Raw genomic sequence first — 24,056 nt, forward strand, 5'->3', positions numbered from 1 at the left:
AACCCACGCCCTGGGAAGCCACCTAACGGAGGAGACCAGCTAAGACGAGGGACCTCAACGCCTAGAGAAAAGTTCACTGCCACGCTATTCACGACAGCCAAGACGTGGAAACAGCCTAAATGGCCATCGGCAGACGGATGGACTGAGAAGGGTGGTAGATACACACAGGGGAATACTACTCGGCCGTAAAAAAAGAACAAAACAATGTCATTTGCACCAACATGGGTGGACCTAGAGACCCTCATTTTAAGTGAAGTCAGAAAGAGAAAGTCAAATACCATTTAATATCACTTTTATCTGGAATCTAATATATGACACACACGAACCTATCTACCAAAAAGAAACAAAACTCACAGGACAGGGAGAACAGACTTGTAGTTGCCGAGGGGGAAGGGGAGGGAGTGGGGTGGCCTGGGAGTTTAGGACTCGTAGATGCCAACTGTTGCACCTGGAGTGGATGAGCAACGAGAGCCCGCTGTCCAGCACAGGGAGTCACCCGAACACTTGCCATGCAAGACGGTGGAGGATCACGTGAGAAAAAGAATGCACAGATACGCGGCGGGGTCACTGTGCTGTGAGCAGAAAGTGACAGAACATTGCAAATCAACTATAACAATTTTTTTAATGAACAGTAGGTAAATAAATGAGCAAACGAGGGATGGTTTAGGATGGAGGGTGAACTGGACACAGCAACGAGTGCGTGGACTGGTAAGTTATCAACAAACGACTCGTAAGTTAACGAGAGAATGTGTAACATGAAGAAAGAATAAACCAACAGCAAGGAAAAAGGATGGACTGAATGGAAAGCACGAGATGACGGAAAAGGGATGCGGGCAGGCTGGGGAGCAGTTTACAAGGCTGCCTCCTTCTCCTCCGTCTTTCCTGATTGTCTCCTGTGGCACCGATTACTGAGGTTCGGAGGCTGAAGGCCACTGCTGTAACTGTGGATTTAGTCCTCCCGTAGTTCTGTTCTCGTTTCTTGTACTTCTGTCTGTAGCTGCAAAAATGCGTAGGACGCTGGCATCCTCTTGATGCAGTGATCCCTTGATCTTGATGAAATGATTTTTCAATATTGGTTTTTGGCTGCAGGGAGCAGTGGCGTGAAGTGGGACCTCAGTTCCCAGACCAGGGACTGAATCGGGCTGCAGTGATGAAAGCGCTGAGGCCCAACCACCAGGCCACTAAGGAGCCTCCCAAAATAATTTTTATCCCTAGTAATACTTTTTGTTCCGAAGTCTACTTTTGTTTTCTTTTTTGGCTGCCCTGTGACATGGAGTTCCTGGGCCAGGGATCAGATCCAAGCTGCAGCTGCAACCTACACCACAGCAGCAGAAATACTGGATCCTTTAATTTTTTTTATTTTTTATTTTTTTTGTCTTTTTGCTATTTCTTTGGGCCACTCCTGTGGCATATGGAGGTTCCCAGGCTAAGGGTCCAATCGGAGCTGTAGCCACCAGCCTACACCAGAGCCACAGCAATGCGGGATCCGAGCCGCGTCTGCAACCTACACCACAGCTCACGGCAACGCCATATCCTTAACCCACTGAGCAAGGGCAGGGACCGAACCCCCAACCTCATGGTTCCCAGTCGGATTCGTTAAACCACTGCGCCACAACGGGAACTCCCTTTAATTTTTTAAATTTTTTATTTTTTTGCTTTTTAGGGCCACACTAGCACATGTGGAGGTTTCCAGGCTAGGGGTCGAATCGGAGCTACAGCTGCCAGCCCCCACCACAGCAACGCCAGATCCTTAACCCACTGAGCAAGGCCAGGGATCGAACCCGCAACCTCATGGTTCCCAGTGGGATTCGTTCACCACTGTGCCACGACGGGAACGCCTGCTGTTGTTTCCAACTGCTTCCATCTCTTCTTTATTTTCCTTTTCTTCTTCTCCTGCCTCCTTCTGGACGGCATGTGTTTTAGACTCCCACTATGTCTCACTTATCCTAATAGCCATAAGTCTCTGGATATTTAGTAGTTGCTTTAGGGTTTAGTGTACACATAAACCTTTTTTTTTTTTTCTTCCATTTTGTGGCCCCACCTGCAGCATACAGAAATTCCTGGGCCGGGGGTTGAACTGGAGCTGCAGCTTCAGGCCTGCACCACAGCCACAGCCATACTGTTGCTGCGACCTACACCACAGCTCGTGGCAACACAGGATGCTTAACCCACCAAACGAGGCCAGGGATCCAAAGTGCATCCTCACAGCGGCAGGACTGCGAACCCCCACAGGGACCCCGGGGCGCCCTTTCTCTGCCGTTCGCTCTGGCGCCTGCAGGCTGCCTGCCTTGGGCCCTCTGGACCCTGAGTGCTGGCCCCTTAACTCAGGGGTACATCAGGTCCTGGGGGACCCCTCCTACACCACAGCCTGGATGCTCTCCAAGCCGTCAGCTGGACAGGCAAAGGGCTCACACGCTCTATTTCCAGCCTCTCGGGGTCACTGATTGTTCCCTGATGTTCGGTGTCTTGGAAACCCCTGTTTCACAGGTTCTGCCCGGGTTTTGTTGTTACTTCAGGTTGAAGGTTAAGTCAGGTCCCATTTACTCCATCGTGGAAGCAGCATTCTATTTCTTTTCTTTTTTCAACCTTCTTCCTGCGCTTCGTTTGGGGTAACTTCTGTTGCTGTGTCTTCTAATTGAGTGATTCCTCTTTCACCGTCTAATCTGCCGTGAATCCACCCAGGGTATTTCTCACCTCAAGCACCGGAGCTTCCCGAAGTTCACGACAATGAGATGAGCCGGCAGCCGCGGCCAGGTGTGCGCTGCGTGCGCGGTATAGACGATTTCACACTCTTGTCGACTAATATGTCGTCTGCGTCGTTTCTGAGTCAGTTCTGGCTGATTTTGCTCTTCACTGTAGGTTGTATGTTCCTGTTTCTTTGTACGCCCGGTCATTTTATTGGCCTCTCCTTTGGCAACAATTTCAGATTTGCAGGAAGTGGCACGTGTCCTTGACACGCCCCCCCCCATGCCGACGCCAGCGCAACCACAGAGCCGTCGATGTACATACGCGGCGTGGACGGGGCGCGGTCCCCAACCCGCTTTCTTCCTCGCAACAATCCCGCCCGGCTCCTCTGTGTGTGTATAGTTTGGGGCACTTTTATCACGGGTGGAGGTTTGCGCACCCACCACCCCAAGGCTCCCTTCGGCCGCCCCGTCCTCGCCACGCCGCTCCCGCTCCTCTGGCGCCCCCTCCAGCCCCTGCAGCCACTGACCTCGTCTCCACCTGCACAGTTTCCTCATCTTGAAACTGTTCGGTCGACGGGCTCCTCTGGTCCGCAACCCTGGGAGAGGGCACGCAGCCCCCTTTCAGTGGGCACAGACCCCCGAGACCCGTGCGGGTGGTGCCCTGTGGCGGCCCCTTCCCGTCCGGCTGAGAAGCGCCCGGGGTGCACCCGCCGCCGGCGGCCGTCGCCTTTCACCCACCCAAGGGCAGCCAGCTTGTTTCCAGTTTGGGGCCGTAGCAAATAAAGCTGCTGGGAACACTGGTGTATCTGCTTTTGTGTGGAGACAGGATTCACTCTGCTGGGCGAAAATGCCCAGCAGTGGAGTCCCCGTTGTGGCTCGGTGGTGGACGCATCCGACGAGGAGCCAGGAGGTTGCGGGTTCGATCCCTGCCTTGCTCCGTGGGTTCAGGATCCGGCGTGGCCGTAGGTCGCAGATGCGGCTCGGATCTGGCGGGGCTGTGGCTGTGGTGGAGGCCGGCGGCTGCTGCTCCAGTTCGACCCCTACTCTGGGAACCTCTAAAAAGACCAAAAAGAAAAAAGAAAAGAAATGAAAGTGCCCAGCAGTGCGACGCTGAGTCTCGTGCGAACGCGTCGCTTCTTCAGAAGCGGCCACACTTCTCCGGAGCGGCCGCACCTTCACCCGCAGTCGCTGTGGTCACAGGCTTTCGTTTCCGCTCGTCCCGGTGTGAGGATGCTGACCGCCTCCCGGTGCCCTCGCCGCCTCCTCTGCCCGCTTTACCGCTGGGCTGCAGGACCTCGGCGCTGAGCGTGGAGCGGCGTCCGGCTGCGGGGAAGGTGGACCCTTTGCCAGATGTGCGGTCTGCGAAGACCGTCTCCTTCTCTGGGGCTTGTGCCTTTTCAACTTCCTACCAGGGGCTTCCGCTGGGCGAAAGTTTTTCTTTTACACACTCATTGTGCTTTTTGTTGAAGAACTTTTTTTTTTTTTTTTTTTTTTTTGGCCACATTTGAGGCAGGTGGACGTTCCTGGGCCAGGGATCAAACCTGCATCACAACAACGACCTGAGCCACAGATGTGGCAAGACCAGATTCTTACCCTCTACGCCCCAAGGGAACTCCCATAATCCATTGTGAGTGAGTTGTTTTTTTAATCGGGTGTGAAGTTCAGGTCAAGGTTCGGTTCATTCTTTCCCCTGGGGACCACCTGTTGAAGACAGTCCATCCTGGCAGCCAGGGGCCCCCGGCCCTCCCCTCCTCCACCCTGAGGGCCCTGCTCCTCTCAGGGCCCCCGACCCCTGATCCCCCTCAGGCACCGGCTGGCTGGACACCCTCATCAACACCCCGCAGACAGATGCCTGCACCCTTCTTGGCTCCTCACAGTGCTGGGCCTCCAGCCTGGGCCTCCTGCTGCCCCCACGCCCACCCCGGCCCCTCTGCGGCCCCTCTGCGGCCCAGGCCCTTTGGTCCTCCTGGCCCCACATTTCGCGCCTTTGTCCAAGAAGACTCCAGGAGCTGTTTGAGCCAAAACCTCTGCTGGCCCTTTAAAACCTGTCCTGCTGCTTATGAAAGTGAAGAAGCCAAAAAGAGCAGAGCGAATGCCTGCCAAGGTCAGGGGTGATGGTCCGGGGGTGCAGGAGCCCGGGGCATGGGGTCCCCAGCTGTGCAAAGGTCCTGACAGCCCACAGGGGGAAGCAGGGGCTCTGGACCTCAGGCCAAGCCCACATTTTCCAGGCAGCACCGCAGCCTTACAGACTGGGGTGGGGCCTACGACTGAGAGGGTTGGGGGCCTGAGGTTCAAATCAGACTCACTTAAAGAAATTAAAACTTCAGAAACCGTAAGATGCTGATGAAAGGAACTGAAGATGACACGTTAAACAGATGTAAAGATACACTGTGCTCTTGGACTGGAAGAATCAATACTGTTAAAATGACCATGCTGCCCAAGGCACGCTACAGAGTCAATCAATATTTATCAAATTGCTGATGGCATTTCTCACAGAACTGTAACAAAAAAGTTTAAATTTGTATAGAAACACAAAAGACCCTGAATAGCCAAAGCAATCATGAGGGAAAAAAATGGAGCTGGAGGAATCAGGCTCCCTAACTTCAGACTATACTACAAAGCTACAGGCATCAAAATAGCATGGTACTGGCACAAAAACAGAAATATAAATCAGTGGAACAGGATAGAAAGCCCAGAAATAAACCTACACACCTGTGGTTAACTAATGTATGACAAAGGAGTCAAGGTTATACAATGGCGAAAAGACAGTCTCTTCAATAAGTGGTGCTGAGTTCCCATCATGGTACAGTGGTTAACGAATCCGACTAGGAACCATGAGGTTACGGGTTCGATCCCCGGCCTCGCTCCATGGGTTAAGGATCTGGCGTTGCCGTGAGCTGTGGTATAGGTTGCAGATGCGGCTCGGATCCCACGTTGCTGTGGCTCTGGCGTAGGCTGGCGGCTACAGCTGTGATTCGACCCCTAGCCTGGGAACCTCCATGTGCCTCGGGAGCAGCCCAAGAAATGGCAAAAAGACAAATAAATAAATAAATAAATAAATACGTGGTGCTGGGAAAAACTGTGGACAGCTGCATGTGAAAGAATGAAATTAGAACACTCTCTACACCGCACACAAAAATAAACTCAAAATGGATGAAAGACCTAAATACAAGATCAGACACTATAAAACCCCTAAAGGAAAACATACACAGGACACTTTTTAACATAAATCACAGCAATGCTTTTTCGGACCCACCTCCTCGAGTGACAAAAATAAAAACAAGGAGTTCCCGTTGTGGCTCAGTGTTTAAAGAATCCAACTAGAACCATGAGGTTGCAGGTTCGATCCCTGGCCTTGCTCAGCGGGTTAAGGATCCAGCATTGCCCGTGAGCTGTGGTGTAGGTTGCAGACGTGGCTTGCATGGCTGTGGCTGTGGTGCAGGCTGGCAGCTGTAGCTCCGATTCGACCCCTAGCCTGGGAACCTCCATATGCCCCAGGAGCGGCCCTAGAAAAGGCAAAAAGACAAAAAATAATAATAATAAATAAAATAAAATGAAAACAAAAATAAACAAATGGGACCGGATGAAACTTGAAAGCTTTTGCACAGCAAAGGAAACCAGGAACAAAACAAAAAGACAACCTACAGACCAGGAGAAAATATTTGCAAACAATGCGACCAGCAAGAGATTACTCTCCAAAATACATGAACAGCTTATACAACTCAATACCAAAAAAACAAATAACCCAGTCAAAAAATGGGGAGAAGACCTAAATAGGACGTTCCTTCAAAGAAGACACACAGGTAGCCAATAGGTACCTGAAAACGTGCTCAGCATTGCTAGTTATTAGAGAAAGGCAAAGTCAAAACCACGATGCGGTGCCACCTTACACCAGAAAGAATGGCCATCAACAGGTCTACAAAAAACATGTACAAACAACACATGCTGGAGAGGGTGTGGAGAAAAGGGAACCCTGCTGCTGGGAAGGTCAAAGGGGTGCAGCCACCGTGGAGAGCAGTATAGAGGTTCCTTTAAAAACTAAAAATTGGGCTATTGTATGATTCGCAATCCCTCTCTTAGGCATAAATCCAGAGAAATTGTTAACTCGAAAAGATGCATGCACCCCAATGTTCACGGCAGCACTATACGCAATAGCCAAGACATGCAAGCAACCTAAGTGTCCACTGGCAAACGGACAGAGAAGCTGTGGTACATACACACCACTCGGCCGTAAAAAGAATGAACTCATGCCATCTGCAGCAACGTGGATGGACCTAGAGATGACCATGCGAAGTGGAGTCAGCTGAAGACAGTATGTCATATCGCTCACATGTGGACTCTAAAAACATACATACAGGGAGTTCCCGCTGTGGCTCAGTGTGTGAAAGACCCGACGTTGTCTCTGTGAGGATGTGGGTTAGATTCCTGGCATGGCTCAATGGGTTAAGGATCCATTGTGGCCACAAGCTGCGGTGTAGATTGCAGGTGCAGCTCATATCGGGTGTAGCCGTGGCGGTGGTATAGGCTTCAGCTGCAGCTCCCATTAGACCCCTGGCCCCAGGAACTTCCAGGTGCCACAGGTAGGGCCTTAAAAAAAATTTTTTTAATGTTAAAAAAAAAAAAAAAGCAAACACAAACGAACTTACTACAAAATCAGAAAAAAGACCCAGGGACACAGAAGGGAAACTTATGGTTACCAAAGGGGAAAGTGGGGGACGGGTAAATTAGAGAGACGTCTGCCCTTGGCCAGTCACTTTGGGCACCCCTGCAACAAACACCACTGTAAATCAACCAAACTTCAATAACTTTTTAAAAACATTTTTTTTAAAGAATCGAGGGATCTTAGCCACCAGGCTTCCCAGCTGCTCCCATACGCCGCACCTCAGCCCCATCTGATCTGGACTCCTGGGCAGGGGTCAAGTCCAGGCCCCTGTGTCCCCAGCCTTGGCCCAGAGGCGTCTGGGAGGAGACGCCTGGGGCAGGGGGTCGCGGCTCCCAGCCTTAGGGCCCAATCTTCTCAGAGACACAGACAGTGCCCAGGTGAGCGGCCAGGTGGGCGAGCCAGCAGGAGCCAGCCCGTGTCCCCACCTCCATGGTAACACGACCTCCAGGGTGTGCTGAGGGTCCGGGGAGATAGGTAGAGCCCCCACCCGACCCCGGGAAGCCCGCAGAGACCGGCGCCGTGTTCTCCATCCCGCGGGAAGCCTCAAAGCCAGGACTTCCGGGAGGAAAGGGCCTGCCAAGGCCTTGCGTGGGGGTTCTGGGGCCTGGACGGCGGGGACCAGCCAGCACGGGGCCACCCAGCTCCTGACAGCTTTCGGGGAGAAAGAGCGAGGGCCCCGGGCCTTCCGCCCAGCTCTCGTACCTGCTCCGGGGTGCTCCCGTCGTCCGCATACACTCGGGGGTCAGCTCCAAGCTTCAGCAGCACCTCCACGGCTTCCAGGTGGCCCCCGAAGGCCGCTCGGTACAGCGGGGTCCGGCCGAAGGCGCCCTGCGCGTCGCGCTGGATGAGCAGGGCCCGCCCCGGCGAGGCGCCGCCCGCGTTCTCCCCGCCGCCCGCGTTCTCCCCGGAGCCCACCTTACTGTTGGGACTGGCGCCCTGTTCGGCCAGCAGCTGGATAGCCAGGGGCTGCCCGCCCGCCGCCGCCTCGGACAACGGTGTGTTCCCGCCGCCGTCCTCGCAGTCCACCAGTGCCACGCGCCGCTGCAGCCGCCGCGCCAACCCCGCCGCGTCGGAGCCCACGCCCTCGCGGGTCAGCAGCTCTTCCACCTGCGCGGGGAGGCTGTCAGCGGCGCCCCGGCCCCAGGCCCCGCCGCCCCGCCGCTCACCTCCCGCAGGACGGCTTGGATTTCGCCCAGGTTCCCGTCGAAGGCCGCCTCCAGCAGGCGCGCCTCGCGTTGCCGCTCCTCCCGCCGCCGCTGCTCGGCTGCCGCCTTCTCTTCCCGCCGCCGCCGGGCCGCCTCCTGCTCCCGCCGGACCTGGGCCACGAAGGCCTGCGGGCAGCCCCAGCCAGCAGTTACGTCGGGCGCTGCGTGCCCGCCCCCAGCCCTGCTGTCCCCGCCCCCAGCCCTTCAGTCTCCGCCCCCAGCCCTCCGTCCCCGCCCCCAGCCCTGCAGTCTCCGCCCCCAGCCCCCCGCCCCCAGCCCTGCAGTCTCCGCCCCCAGCCCTCCGTCCCCGCCCCCAGCCCTGCCGTTGTCTCCTACACTCCGAGTCCCCTGCCCCAGCCGAGCGGTTGTCTCCCCAGCCACCCCCGCCTGACCCCACCTCCCTCTGCAGCCTCTCCATCTGCTCCAGGTAGTCCTGGTGCTCCTGCTGACGGCGGGCCAGCTCCTTTCTTGCCAGGAGCTTCCGGAAGGAACACTGGATAACGGTGGCTGCTTGGTCCTCCGCGGTTGGCCCTGCTAGTGGGGAGAGGGCTCACAGATCCCGGTGCTGCCGGCCGCGCCGCTGCGGGACCAACACCAGGGGTGCCTAAGCTCCAGGTTAACACGTCAGGTGGAGCAGGCGCACTCCCTCCTGACCGGAAGAAAGGCCCCAAGCTGTTCTAGAATCCACAAACATGACCAAAGCCAGAATAACCCACCGGCGGAGAGCATGAAGGAGGCGTGAAGAGTGGAGAGAAGAGCCGGGTCTCGGAGAAGCCTCCCGTCCTCCCCACCCAGACAGAGCTGGGGACCTGCAAATGGCCTCTGAGCCCGAGCTTGGGAAGACAGGCTGGAGACGTTGGGAGGAAACCAGAGGAAGCCTGAGAAAAATGGCCTCAGGTAGAGAAGCCCTGTCCACCCCCACAAGTCCCCTTCCCTCTGAGAACCACGAGGACCCCTTGCGAATTCAGGCACCGCATCCAGAGGCAGGGCGGGCTGGGCGGAAGTAGGGGTCTCAACGCCCAAGCCCTCCGGAACTTAGAAGAAGTGCTCAGAAGAGGGAGCCCAAGGCCCAGGGGAGCTGGGATCCTCGGGCCCCGCACTCCGCCTGGCCCTCGGTGGCACCCTCGGCCACAGCGGAGGGTCCAACTCGGCTCTGGGGAAAGACATCCGCATGCACCTGCCAATGGCTGCCCCCGTGATACAGCGACTTCTCTGGGACTCGGGGCCTTTCTCTAAAATGGGGCTTTCCAACAGTCCAATAACAGAACATAGGTCCTGGGAGTTAGTAACTGCGGACCCATGTTTCTGTAACTGATTGAGAAGAGGAGAGGCAGACCGAGTGTCATGCTCAGCAGGGCCAGGTGTGGACACGTTTCAGGGATCACACAGTGTTCAGAAGACCCTGGAATAAAACAAGCAGCAAAGCCACTCTCCAAAGGCACCACGAGCTGCGGAAGGACTTAATAAAAACAGAAATTCAGTAGAACAAGGGATCAAAAGTGAGATAAAGGGAGCTCCCTGGTGGCACAGCAGGTTAAGGATCTTTTTTTTTTTTTTTGGCTTTTTGCATTTTCGAGGGCTGTGCCCGAGGCATATGGAAGTTCCCAGGCTAGGGGTCTAATCGGAGCTCTAGCCACTGGCCTATGCCAGAACCACAGCAACACCAGATCCGAGCCTTGTCTGCGACCTACACCACAGCTCACGACAATGACGGATCCTTAACCCGTGCAGGATCGAACCTGTGTCCTCATGGATGCTAGTCGGGTCCATTAACTGCTGAGCCATGACAGGAACTCCAGGATCCACCATTATCACCAAAACAGCTTAGGTGGCTACGATGGCGCGGGTTCCATCCCAGCCCCAGAACTTCCACTCTCCTCCAGTGCTGACCAAAAAAAAAGACAAGATGGGGGGGAAAAAAAAAAAAAAACCAAGGAGGTAAATGATACAGTCATGAGAAGTTAAGTAATAGAGTCACCACAGAATAGAAAACAAACAGTTACTGAGTTCTGGAGTTTCTGGAGTTCCTGTGTTGGCGCAGCGGGTTAAGAACCTGATATAATGGGAGTTCCCGTCATGGCGCAGTGGTTAATGAACCTGACTAGGAACCATGAGGTTGCGGGTTCGATCCCTGGCCTCACTCTGTGGGTTAAGGATCCGGCGTGGCCATGAGCTGTGGTGTAGGTCGCAGACGCAGATCGGATCCCGCGTTGCTGTGGCTCTGGCATAGACTGGTGGCTACAGCTCGGATTCGACCCCTAGCCTGGGAACCTCCATATGCCCCGGGAGTGGCCCAAGAAATGGCAAAGAGACAAAAAAAAAGAACCTGACATTATGTCTGTAAGGGTGCAGGTTCTATCCCTGGCCTCACTTAGTGGGTTGAGGATCTGGGGCAGCCGAAAGCTGTGGCATGGGTGCCCAATGTGGCACAGATCTAGTGTTGCTGCGGCTGTGGCCTAGGCCAGCAGCTGCAGCTCTGATTCGACCCCTACCCTGGGAACTTCCATATGCTGCAGGTGTGGCCCGAAAAAGAAAAAGAAAAAAAATACTCAGTTCTACATACCAACAGCTAAAGCAGAAGCAGCCAGAACTAGAGTGGATATAGCGGAGCGTAGAGCTCAGGGCAGAAAAGGCTGTGGGGGGCTCACTGGGAGCGGAGACAAGGAGGTGGGAACAGGAGGAGAAACAGATGATGCTAACACGTGAGAATGATTAGCGTCTCTAGAACCTGGGGACTAGTGATGGGGAAAATACTGAGCAATGAGGTCCAAAAACTTCCTGAAATGAATCTTAAGACAAAAAGGACAGGGAATTCCCATCGTGGCTCAGTGGTTAATGAATCTGACTAGGAACCATGGGGTTGCGGGTTTGATCCCTGGTCTCACTCAGTGGGTTAAGGATCCAGCATTGCCGGGAGCTGTGGTGTAGGTGGCAGATCTGGTATTGCTGTGGCTGTGGCGTAGGCCGGCGGCTGTAGCTCCAATTAGACCCCTAGCCTGGGAACCTCCACATGCCATGGTGTGGCCTTAGAAAAGAAAAAAAAAAAAAAAAAAAAAAAAAAAGGACAAAGAATATACCAGCAAACAAAACAACTGGCTACAGATACATCCTGGTTAGGCTGTAGGTTGTTGAACCTTTAAAAAATAACTTTATTCAGGAATTCCCATTGTGGCACAAGGGAAACGAATCCAACTAGTATACATGAGGATGTGGGCTCAACCCCTGGCCTCAATCGGTGGGTCAGGGATCCGGCATTGCCGGGAGCTATGGTGTAGGCCACAGCTGTGGCTTGGATCCCGCGTTGCTGTGGCTGGGGTGTAGGCCGGCAGCTGTAGTTCTGATTCCACCCCCAGCCCGGGAACCTCCATATGACGAGTGCAGCCCTAAAAAAACTTCAAAAAAAAACCTTTATTTAGGCACCCACGTCGAAAAAGAAATCAAACTGGACTCTCCTCAGACCTTTTACAGCAAAATTAAAAGTAGAAGTCGGTGAGTCAGTGTTGTCCAAATTCCAAGGGAGAAGCTCCAGAAGCTTCTGCACATGGAGCTGCTTCTGCTATGGCAGCGAAGGAGGCTCAGACTGGACTTCCCAGTGATGCCATAGAAAAGACGGGCAGTGGGAATGGGATATAACCCCATCTGAAGGCAAAGCAAAGACCAAGGCAGCGAGGACTGGGGGCGGGTGGAGGAGGGCGTGGGGGCCTCCCGGACCTGCAGACGGGCGGCACCGGCAGCAACCGCCCGGGGACTGCAGGCAGCCACAGGAGCAGGGCTCCTGCAGGTCCCAGCGGCAAGGGACAGAATCTATAACCCAGAGCTCTGGGCAGGCCTCGGGTTTAGGGTTTCTGGGTTCAGCTAGGAAAAAAAGGACATGATTTTGAGGACATAGACTAAAAAGCGATTCATTGCTTATCTGAAATTCAAATTCAAATGGGGATCCTGTATTTTATTTGGCAACTCTATTGGGTAAGACGCCTGAAGAACTCCACGCTTGCAAATAGAGCATCTCTTGGGGAAACAGGAGCCCCAGCGTCAAATCACTGCCCCCCCCCCCCCGACTAGACGAAGATGATCTGGAGCTGCCCCTCGCCTGGGCTCCTGCAGATACGAAACGAACCTCCTCTGGAGGACACGGCGCTGCCCAGACCTTGAGCATCCCGCCAACATCTTTTTTTTCTGTCTTTTTACGGCCGCACCCGCGGCATATGGAGGTTTCCAGGCTAGGGGTCTCATCGGAGCTGCGGCCACCGGCCTACACCTCAGCCACAGCCACAGCTATGCGGGATCCTTAACCCACGGGGCGAGGCCAGGGATGGAACCTGCCACCTCAGGGTTCCTAGTCAGAGGTGTTCACCACTGCGCCACGACGGGAACTCCCAAAGAGAATTTTTTAAAACCAAGAGACCAGGTCACGGCTCTGATACGCGCACATGACGAACCCCAGCAGCAGGAGGGGTACAGAGGCCAGCGAGCGCGCACCCCAGGGCTCCCCAGAGTACAACGGCCAAAACCTTAAAACACAAACTAGAAAAATCTTTTTACTCCTTCAAAGGGGGAAAAAAAATTAACGCAAAATACACACACCTTTGGACACGAAACCTTAGGAGGATTCAGAAGCAGCAGAGCCGCGCTGGAGAGAAGGCCGAGGTTACTCCGCGTGGGAAGTGGAGGTGCAGGCAGGGGGCACGAGGGACAGAACACATGCGAGCGTGTGTGCAAAAGACTAACACCGATGCCCCAGGCTCACGGGCTCGAAAACACACACAAAGTAAGAGCATATCTATTGGGCGAGGCTACGGGTCTCGCAGTTAGAAAAGCGGACGGTCGCGGCGGCCTCGGAGCCACTGGGCAGACCCACCCCAGGCGGGCCCACGAGCCCCGTCCTCTCTCCTCGAGGGCGGGAGGGTCTGCAGCCGGATGCGGCAAAGGGGACGGGCTGCCACGCCTGTGGTCACGAGCCGACGACCTTCTGGAAGAGTCCATCTCCTCAGACTGCTCTCTTGCTGGCCTTAAGGAAGGACGAGGGGCGGGGGGCCTGTCCCAGGAGCCGAGGGCAGCCCCCGGCCCGAAGATCGCCCCCGGCCAGTGGCCAGCAGGAGGCCAGCCCTTAGTCCTCCCACCGCAGGGACAGGACTTGGCGGTGGGATCTTCCTGCTCAGGCCTCCGGGGGACCTCGGCCCCAGCTGACCCCTGCGGGGCACCTGCAGTCACACTCAGCTACTGGACCCACAGTCACAGTGAGATAATTGAAGGTGTGTTGTTTTAAGTTGCGAGTTTGTGGTGATTTGTTGTGTGGGAGAGAAAATAAGAATTTGTACCTAGTTGCTAAAAGGAGAAAGAATTGGAATAATAAAACATTTAGCAGAGCAGGAGAAGGCCAAAGGAGAGTAAAAGGAGTACCAAGTCAGCTGAAAAGTACGAAGCGGGAGTTCCCGGCGCGCCTCAGCAGTTGAGGAACCCGACTAGCAACCGTGAGGCCGAGGGTTCGATCCCTGGCCTCACACAGTGGTTGTTAAGGATCCGGCGTTGCCGCGAGCTGTGGGGTAGGTCGCAGATGCGGCTCGGATCTGGCGTGGCTGCGGTGTAGGCCCGTGGCCACAGCTCCAGCTCCAATTGGACCCCTAGCTGGGAACCTCCATAGGCCACGGGTGTGGCCCAAAAAAGACAAAAAGAAAAAAGAAAAGAAAAAGTATGAAAGGAACACTGAGGCGGGATTTAAATGAGCGCAAACCTGTGATGGATTAGTTACGTGTAAACGGAAAAGCTTCGGGGGAACCATGTACGCACTGCTTTTAAGAAGCGCATCTGGGACGCTCCCTGGTGGCCTCGCATTAAGGAGACTTAAGAAGCACATCTTAAGAATGAAACATTACCAGTAAGAAAAAATATATATCACTCACGAATGAATTAAAACAAAGCTGGTGAACTTCCCATTGTAGCTCAGTGGAAGCGAATCTGACTAGTATCCATGAGGACACAGGTTTGATCCCTGGCCTTTCTCCATGAGTTAAGGATCCAGTATTGCCAGGAGCTGCAGTGGAGGTCGCAGATGCAGCTCGGATCTGGCGTTGCTGCGGCCGTGGTGTAAGCCGCTGCCTACAGCTCCGATTCAACCCATAGCCTGGGAACCTCCAGATGCTGCAGGTGTGGCCCTAAAAAGACAAAGAAAAAAAAATCAAAGCTGGTAATGTTATTTTAATACCAAAGTAAATTTTAAGGCACAAGCATCACTAGAGTTAAAGCATTTCAGGGAGTTCCTGTTATGGCTCAGCGATAAAGCACCCGACTAGTACCCATGAGGATGTGGGTTTGATCCCTGGCCCTGCTCAGAGTCTGGCGTTGCCATGAGCTGTAGCATAGGTTGCTGATGTGGCTTGGATCTGGCATTGCTGTGACTGTGGCATAGGCCAGCAGCTGCAGCTCTGATGTGCCACAGATGCAGTCCTTAAAAAAAGAAAGAAAAGAAAGTATTTCAAAATGATACGGGGTCAAATGACCAAGATGAGATGACATGTGAGACTGTATGCAGCTAGCTACAGGGGTTCGTAATACCTCAAGCTCCACTACGAAGAGAAGCAGATGAGTCTACAGTCATAGTAGGAAATTTTAACACGTCTCTCTCAGTGATTGTCAGAACGGACCCACAGACCAGTAAGTCAGCAAGGGCGGCTCCAGGGGCGACCTCCGCGCTGGGCACAGGGGACAAACGAACTCAAACGAAGACACCCACCGTGAGGACGCCCAACACTGTAACTGCAGAGGCACGTTCTTTCTGAGTATTCATGGGAAATTTACCAAAACTGACCACGTGCTGAGCCACAACGCACGTTAACCAATATCACACAATCGAACTCATAAAGAACACGTCCGAGTGCCGCTGAATTAAGGCAAAACCAGATGACACAGAATAACTAGAGACGCCCGTATATCTAGACGTTGTGAAATACATGTTATGGTGAGCCAGGGCTCAAAGAAGAAATCACGATGAAAGCCAGCCAGCGCGGGAGTGAATGTTAAGGACGTGGCTCCACACGGAAGCAGCCGCGCTGCGCAGGCTCCCAGGGAACTGCAGCTTTTAGGAGGCATGTCGGCTCCTCTGTTAGCCTGGGTCCCAGAGCAGAGCCCTCAGGCCACAATGCCCAGGAAGCCCGAGTGAGAAAAAACTCTTGTGATTTTATTTATTTATTTAGTCTTTTTGTCTTTCCTAGGGCCGCTCCCGCGGCATAGGGAGGTTCCCAGGCTAGGGGTCCAATCGGAGCTGTAGCCACTGGCCTACGCCAGAGCCAGAGCAACGCGGGATCCAAGCCGCATCTGCGACCCACACCACAGCTCACAGCAAAGCTGGATCCTTAACCCACTGCGCAAGGCCAGGGATCGAACCTGAAACCTCATGGTTCCTAGTCGGATTCGTTCACCACTGAGCCACGATGGGAACTCCCAAAACTCTTGTGATTTTAAACCAAGAAATTTGTTCCTGGAGTTCCCACTGCGGTGCAACAGGATTGGTGTCGGTTGCAGTTGCAGCTCACCTCTGATCCCTGGCCCAGGACCTCCATATGCCACAGTGTGGCCAAAACGGGGGAAAATTCTAAGTGTGTTCCTGAAGGCCTAGCCTCTCCGGACAGATTCAGGGACTGGTAGCAGAGGAGGGCGGCCGGCCAGGCCAGGGCGTCGGCAGAAGCCGGGATGGGGCGGAGGGCCGCCTGCGCTTATTCCAGGCACCGCCGACGGGGCGGCTCCAGGGGCGTCCTCCGCGCTGGGCGGGAAGGCAGGTGCCCTGCGCGTGCAGGTGGAGGCGAGTGGGTGACACAGGGCTGGCAGCGCGCATCAGCCGTCACTGGCTGTTTCGACAGGAGCAGTGACAGCAATCGACCCAGAAATGTGAGGAAGTGGGAACTCTTTTCACCCCAGAGAGTGAAGGCTAGAACATCGAGGGTCAGGCCAGCGGCTGGCGCCACGGCCGCTGCGGAAGCGTCGCCGGGCGCGGGGGCGCGGGGGGCGCGAGGGGCGCGGGGAACCGAAGCTCCGCGCCAGCCTCCACCGCCCCCCCCCCCCCGCCCGCCCCGCTCGGTGAGCTCAGGGCAACCGCCACGAACGAGACAGAGGGGGCGTGGGACCCGGCCAAGAGGTGTCACCAGACCCCGCGGGAGAAAAAGCAGGGAGAACAATGTGAGAGGAGCAGCCCGGCCCAAGGAAGGGGCGCGCAGGGCCAGGTGCTAACTGCGTGCTGCCGACGGCTGGGTCCTGGGGGAGCTCCTGCTCCTTGCTTTGACTCCTTGGCACGGCCTAGAAGTTTCTTAGTAGAGGGGCTCAAGGGGGCTGTGCAGCAGTGGCACATCTCCCGTGCGCTGGTGGCCCCTCCACCGTGGGGGCTTCCTGGCAGGCACCCCCACTGAGGCAGATGTGCCCTCTGTCCGTTCTCTCTGCTGGAGGGTCATCCGAGAAGAACGTGAAGATTTAAGAACTGCAGTGTCCTTGAAAGAGAAGGTCAAGCTAAACATCCCTTGGAGTTCCCATCATGGCGCAGCAGTTAACAAATCCGACTAGGAACCATGAGGTTGCGGGTTCGATCCCTGCCCTTGCTCAGTGGGTTAAGGATCTCGTGTTGCTCTGGCTGTGGTGTAGGCCGGCAGCTACAGCTCCAATTGGACCCCTAGCCTGGGAATCTCCATATGCCGTGGGAGTGGCCCAAGACCAAGAAATAGCAGAAAGACCAAAAAAAAAAAAAAGGAAAAAAAAAGAAAAGCCCAGTGGAACAGTCGTGAATATTCTACCAAAATAGTAAAGAAAATGCATAAATAAGAAAATACATAATTAAGAGATTATGTACATTAATAGCACAATAGAAGAATTAAATGTGCCAGTTTTATTACTGGAGAAAATGGGTAGTTTTTGGAGAATGATGAAATTATTGTAAACGTAACCAGGAGAGGAGTCTAACCGCAGAATGTGTGTTCCACACGTGCTTTCTCATGAGTGGAACAAACCCACGCAACATTTAGCACCCGTCAGGAAGCTGGGGACCTGATGAGAAAGGTTTCCCAGCCCAGTAAACTTTCACCAGCACCAGATGCCTCTACACAGAAGTGACATCACTATACCTTCCCACTCTGCCCCAGAAGGATTCAGTTGTGTCACGACTCGCCCGCAGGCGCCCGGACTGTCTGTATAGCCCTCAGATGATCACGGTGGATCAGGACACCGATGAAAGAGTGCTGAGGGGACCTGGGGGGCAGAAAAGGCAGGCCCCCAGCTGCTTTGGAGAGACGCATTATGCACGAGCTGGCAAAACCACCCCACGGCACAGGAGGACTTATATCAGCGAAATTCTAAAAATCCAGTTGTCTAGAAGAGCCGTCCTCAAAAGTTTTCTTTTTTCTGTTTTTTTCAGGGCCATACTTGTGGCATATGGAAGCTTCCAAGCTAGGGGTCAAATTGGAGCCGCAGCTGCCGGCCCACACCACAGCCACAGTAACACAGGATCCGAGCCACGTCTACGACCTACACCACGGCTCACAGCACTGCCAGATCCCTGACCCACTGGTCGAGGCCAGGGCTCAAACCCACATCCTCATGGATACTAGTTGGGCTCTTAACCCGCTGAGCCACACTGGGAACTCCAACTTTTCTTGCTTGCATATTTCATTTAAAAACACAAAACTAGAGGAGAGTGTTTGTCGATGGCAGAGTGGAAAGACCCTGAGCTTGCCTCCTTTCATGGGCAGCAAAGTACAGCTATTTACAGAGCAACTCCTTGCTGAAAGAGACTGGAGGAGGTCCCATCCTGGCTCAGTGGAAATGAATCTGACTAGCATTCATAAGGACACAGGTTCGATCCCTGGCCCCGCTCAGTGGTTGTTAAGGATCTGGTGTTGCCGTGAGCTGGGGTGTAGGTTGCAGACCTGGCTCCAATCCTGCATTGCTGTGGCTGTGGCGTAGGCCATCGGCTATAGCTCTGATTTGACCCCTAGCCTGGGAACCTCCATATGTTGTGGGTAAAGAAAAAAAACAACAGAAAGAAACCATATTAAGCAGCTTTTCTAAGGACGATGCTATGAGACTAGAAATCAACTACATGGGAGAAAACCCTGCGAAAAACCACAAACACATGGAGGCTAAACAATACGATACTAAACAATCAATAAGCCACTGAAGAAATGAAAGAAGAAATCAAAAAATTTCTGGAAACAAATGAAAATGGAAACACAATAATCCAAAATCTATGGGGTACATCAAAAGCATTTCTAAGAGGAAACTATAGCAATACAAGCCTACCTCAAGAAATAAGAAAAATCTCAAGGAGTTCCCGTCGTGGCGCAGTGGTTAAAGAATCCGACTAGGAACCATGAGGTTGCAGGTTCAGTCTCTGCCCTTGCTCAGTGGGTTAAGGATATGACGTTGCCGTGAGCTGTGGTGTAGGTCGCAGACGCGGCTCGGATCCCGCGTTGCTGTGGCTCTGGCGTAGGCCGGTGGCTACAGCTCCGATTCGACCCCTAGCCTGGGAACCTCCATATGCCGCGGGAGCGGCCCAAGAAATAGCAAAAAGACAAAAATAAAATAAAATAAAATAAAATAAAGAAAAATCTTAAGACGAACAGACCAATCACAAGAACTGAAATTGAAACTGTGATTAAAAAACTTCCAACAGAAGTTCCCGTCATGGCGCAGGGGTTAACGATTAGGAACCATGAGGTTGCGGGTTCGATCCCTGCCCTTGCTCAGTGGGTTAACAATCCGGCGTTGCCGTGAGCTGTGGTGTAGGTCACAGACGCAGCTCGGATCCCGAGTTGCTGTGGCTGTGGTGTAGGCCGGCAGCTACAGCTCCAATTAGACCCCTAGCCTGGGAACCTCCGTATGCCATGGGCGGAGCCCAAGAAATGGCAAAGACAAAAAAAAAAAACAACAAAAAATTCCAACAAACAAAAGTCCAGGACCAGATGGCTTCACAGAAGAATTCTATCAAACATTTAGAGAAGAGCTAATACCCATCCTTCTGAAACTATTTCAAAAAATTGCAGAAGAAGGGATACTCCCAAACTCATTCTACGAAGCCACCATCACCCTCATACCACAACCAGACAAAGATACCACAAAAAAAGAAAACTACAGGCCAATTTCACTGATGAACACTGATGCAAAAATCCTCAAGAAAATAATAGCAAACCATGTCCAAAAATACATGAAAAGGATTGTACATCATGTTCAAGTGGGATTTATCCCAGGGATGCAAGGGCTCTTCAATATCCGCAAATCCATCAGTGTGATACACACATGAACAAACGAAAGAATAAAAACCATATGATCCTCTCAATAGATGCAGAAAAAGCCTTTGACAAAATCCAACACCCATTTCTGATTAAAAAAAAAAAAAAAAAAAACCTTCCGAAAGTGGGCATAGCAGGAACCCACCTCAACATGATAAAGGCCACATATGACAAACCCACAGAGAACATCATTCTCAATGCTGAAAAGCTGAAGGAATTCCCGCTGAGATTAGGAACAAGACAAGGATGTCCGCTCTCACCACTGCTCTTCAACATGGTTTTGGAAGTCCTAGCCACAGCAATCAGAGAAGTAAAAGAAATAAAAGGCATCCAAATTGGAAAGGAAGAAGTAAAACTATCACTGTTTGCAGATGACATGATACTATACCTAGCGAATCCTAAAGACTCCACCCGAACACTGTCAGAGCTCACCCGTGAATTTGACAAAGTCGCAGGATACAAAATTAATACACAGAAATTGACTGCATTTCTATACACTAACAACGAAAAATCAGAAAGTGAAATTAGTGAAACAATCTCATCTACCATCACATCAAAAAGAATAAAATACTTAGGAATAAAGCTGCCTAAAGAGACAAAAAACCCCTACTCTTAAAACTAGAAGATACTGATGAAAGAAATCAAAAATGACACAAACAGATGGAAAGATATACCATGGTCTCTGACTGGAAGAATCAATACAATCAAAATGACTATACCACCCAAGGTAATCTATAGATTCAATGCCATCCCTATCAAATTACCAAGGACATTTTTCACAGAACTAGAACAGAATATTTTCTAGTTTGTTTGGAAGCACAAAAGACCCAGATTAGCCAAAGACATCCTGAGAAAGAAAAATGGAGCTGGCGGAATCAGGCTTCCTATCTTCAGACTACACGACAAAGCTATGGTCATTAAAACTGTATGGTACTGGCACAAAGACAGAAATATAGACCAGGGGAACAAGATAGAAAGCCCAGAATTAAACCCATGCACCCACATTCAACTAATCTTTGACAAAGGGGGAAAGAATATACAACGGAGAAAAGACAGCCCCTTCAATAAGTGGAGCAGCCACATGTAAAAGAATGAAATTAGAACACTTCCTAACACCGTACACAAAAATAAACTCAAAATGGATTAAAGACCTAAATATAAGACTGGATACTATAAAACTCTTAGAGGAAAACACAGGCCAAACCCTCTCCGACATAAACCACAGCAGCAACATCTTCTCAGATCCAGCTCCTAGAGTAATGACAGCAAAAACAAAAATAAACAAATAGGACCTAAATAAACTTAAAAGTTTCTGCACAGCAAAGGAAACCCTAAACGAAACGAAAAGACAACCCACAGAATGGGAAAAAAATTTGCAAATGAACCAACTCCAAAGGGATTAATCTCCAAAATTTATAAACACCTCCTGCAGCTCAAAACTTATGGTTTCCAAATGAGACAGGTTGGGAGGTGGGGGGTGGGCTGGGGGTTTGGGCTGGAAATGCTATAATTTTGGTTGTGATGATTGTACAAGTATAGATGTGATAAAATTCATTGAGTAATAAAAAGAAAGAAAGAATAAAAATCTCAAATAAACGACCAAAACTTATTTCAAAAGAAATTAGAAAAAGAAAAAACCAAATAAAACCCAAAGTTAGCAAAAAGAAAGTAATCACAAAAATCAGAGAATAAATAAAATAGACTTAAAAACAATAGAAAATGTCAGTGAAACTCAGGGCTGGTTCTTTGAAAAAATAAACAAAATTGATTTACCTTTAGCCAGACTGATCAAGAAAACAAGAGATGGCTCAAATCAATAAAAGTCAGAAATGAAAAAAGGAGAATGACAGCTGACACCACAGAAATGCAAAGGATCACAGGAGATAAACGCAAACAACTATCTGCCAATAAAATGGACAACCTAGAAGAAATAGATAAATTCCTAGAAATGTACAATTCCCCCAAGACCAAATCAGAAAGCAATAGGAAATACGAACAGACCAATTACCCGTAATGAAACTGAATCGGTAATTTAAAAAATTCCTAACAGACAAAGTCCAGAACCAAATGACTTCACACATGAATTCTACCAGATATTTAGAGAAGAATTTCTCAAGTAAGTGCAAAGAACTGCAGAGGAAGGAATATGCTTCTGAACTCACTGCACAAGGCCAGCGGTGCCCTGATACCAAAAATCAGACAAAGACGTCACCAAGAAAGGTAACTGCAGGCCAGCATCCCAGTGAACAGAGATGCGGGAATCCTCAGCAACACACTGGCAAGCCCCAGCCTTTTGGGGGGGGGGCTTTTTGTCTTTTCGAGGGCCACACCTGCAGCAAATGGAGATTCCCAGGCTAGGGGTCGAATCGGAGCTGTAGCCGCCAGCCTCCACCAGAGCCACAGCAATGCGGGATCCGAGCCGCGTCGGAGACCTACAGCACAGCCCAGGGCAACAACACCGGGTCCTTCACCCACGGAGCAAGGGCAGGGATAGAACCCGCAGCCTCATGGTTCCTAGTCGGATTCGTTAAGCACTGCGCCACAGCCGGAACGCCCAACCCAATCTAATCATACATGAAAAGAAGCACCCACCATGGTCGAGTGCGGTCTACCCTAGGGATGCGAGGGTGTTTCAGGATTCATGAATCAATTGATAGGGTATACCGCATTAGCAAACTGAAGAATAAAAATCTTACAGTCATCTCAACAGGTGCAGAAAACGCTTTTGACAGACTTCAACATCCATTCATGATTTTAAAAAACCTCTCCACCAAGTGGATACAGAGGGAACATGCCTGAGCTTAACAAAAGCCCCACAGGACAGGCTCACAGCTAACCTCACACTCAGTGGTGAAAAGCTGAAGGCGTTTCCTCTAAGATCAGGAACAAAATCAGGATGCTCACTCTTGCTGCTTTTATGCAACATCGTCTTGGAAGTCCTAGCCATGGCACGCAGACAAGAAAAAGAAATAAAAGTAGTCTGAGTGAGAAAGGAAGAAGTAAAACTGTCACTGTTCGCAGATGACATGACACCATACATAGAAAATTCTACAGACACCATCAGAAAATGACTAGAGCTCATCAATGAATTCAGTAAAGTTGCAGGAAACAAAATTAATGTATAGAAACGTAAAGTATTTCTATATACTAACAATGAACTATCAGAAAGTGAAATTTAAGGAAACAATCCCAATTACCATTGCATCAAAAACTATAAACTGGAGTTCCTGTTACGGGTCAGCAGGTTAAAATCTGACATGGTGTCCATAAGGACGCAGGTTTGATCCCTGGCTTCGCCCCGTGGGTTAAGGATCCGGCGTTGCCCTGAGCTGCGGCATAGGGGCAGATGCAGCTGGATCCCACATTGCTGTGGCTGTGGCGATTTGACCCCTGGCCTGGGACCTTCCATATGCCGTGGGTGCAGACCTGAAAAAAAAAAGAAAAAGGATTACAGACCTAAATGTAAGACCAGAGACAATAAAACTCTTAGACGAAAAGAAAACATAGGTAGAACACTCTTTAACATAAATCATAGCAGTATTTTTTGGATCTGTTTCCTAAAGCAAAGGAAATAAAGGCGAAAATAAACACATAGCACCTAATTAGCCTTACAAGCTTTTGCACATCAGAGGAAACCACCGACAAAAGGAAAAGGCAACCTACTGAATAAGAAAATAGCTGCTCAGCAGGTGACCAATAAGGGGTTGATAGCCAAAATGTACTAAACAGCTCCTACACTTCAACACCGAAAAAAACAAAATTTTCTGATTTAAAAACATGCAGAATAGACATTTTAACAAAGAAGATACGCGGATGGTCACCGGGCACAGGAAAAAGTGCTCAACACGTCACTAATCACCCGCGAGATGCAAATGAAAACCCCACCGTGGCCCCAGCTCACACCTGCCAGAACCACCATCATTCAAAGACCACAAACGACAAATGCCGGTGAGATGTGGAGAAAAGGGAACCTCTACACTGTCGGTGGGAATGTAGCCGCTGTGGAAAAAAGCATGAAGGATGCTCAAAACACTAAAATTAGGAGTTCCCTTGTGGCACAGCAGGTTAAGGATCTGGCACTGGCACCGCAGCAGCTTAGCTGGCTCCTGTGGCAAAGGTTTGATCCCTGGCCCAGGAACTTCCACATCCTGCAGGCATGGCCACCCCCTCCCTGCAAGAAAAAAATATGTATAAAAGGAAAAAAGAAAAAAAGAAAGGAACACACAGCACAAATTTT

At 51.6% G+C, this 24,056-nt stretch overlaps 1 protein-coding gene across 1 annotated transcript in view; it reads right to left on the reverse strand.

The window, feature by feature from the left end:
* IQANK1 (IQ motif and ankyrin repeat containing 1) overlaps positions 1 to 24,056 on the reverse strand; it is a 44,208-nt gene that overhangs the window by 4,534 nt on the left and 15,618 nt on the right. The window contains exons 3-6 of the mRNA XM_021090476.1: positions 8,953 to 9,089; positions 8,517 to 8,681; positions 8,266 to 8,457; positions 8,053 to 8,178 (exon numbers count right to left, since the gene is read on the reverse strand). Of these exons, the coding sequence (XP_020946135.1) occupies positions 8,053 to 8,178; positions 8,266 to 8,457; positions 8,517 to 8,681; positions 8,953 to 9,089 (620 nt within the window). The remainder of the gene's footprint in view (positions 1 to 8,052; positions 8,179 to 8,265; positions 8,458 to 8,516; positions 8,682 to 8,952; positions 9,090 to 24,056) is intronic.

The sequence above is a fragment of the Sus scrofa genome, chromosome 4 (assembly GCF_000003025.6).
Source record: "Sus scrofa isolate TJ Tabasco breed Duroc chromosome 4, Sscrofa11.1, whole genome shotgun sequence".
Taxonomy (NCBI): domain Eukaryota; kingdom Metazoa; phylum Chordata; class Mammalia; order Artiodactyla; family Suidae; genus Sus; species Sus scrofa.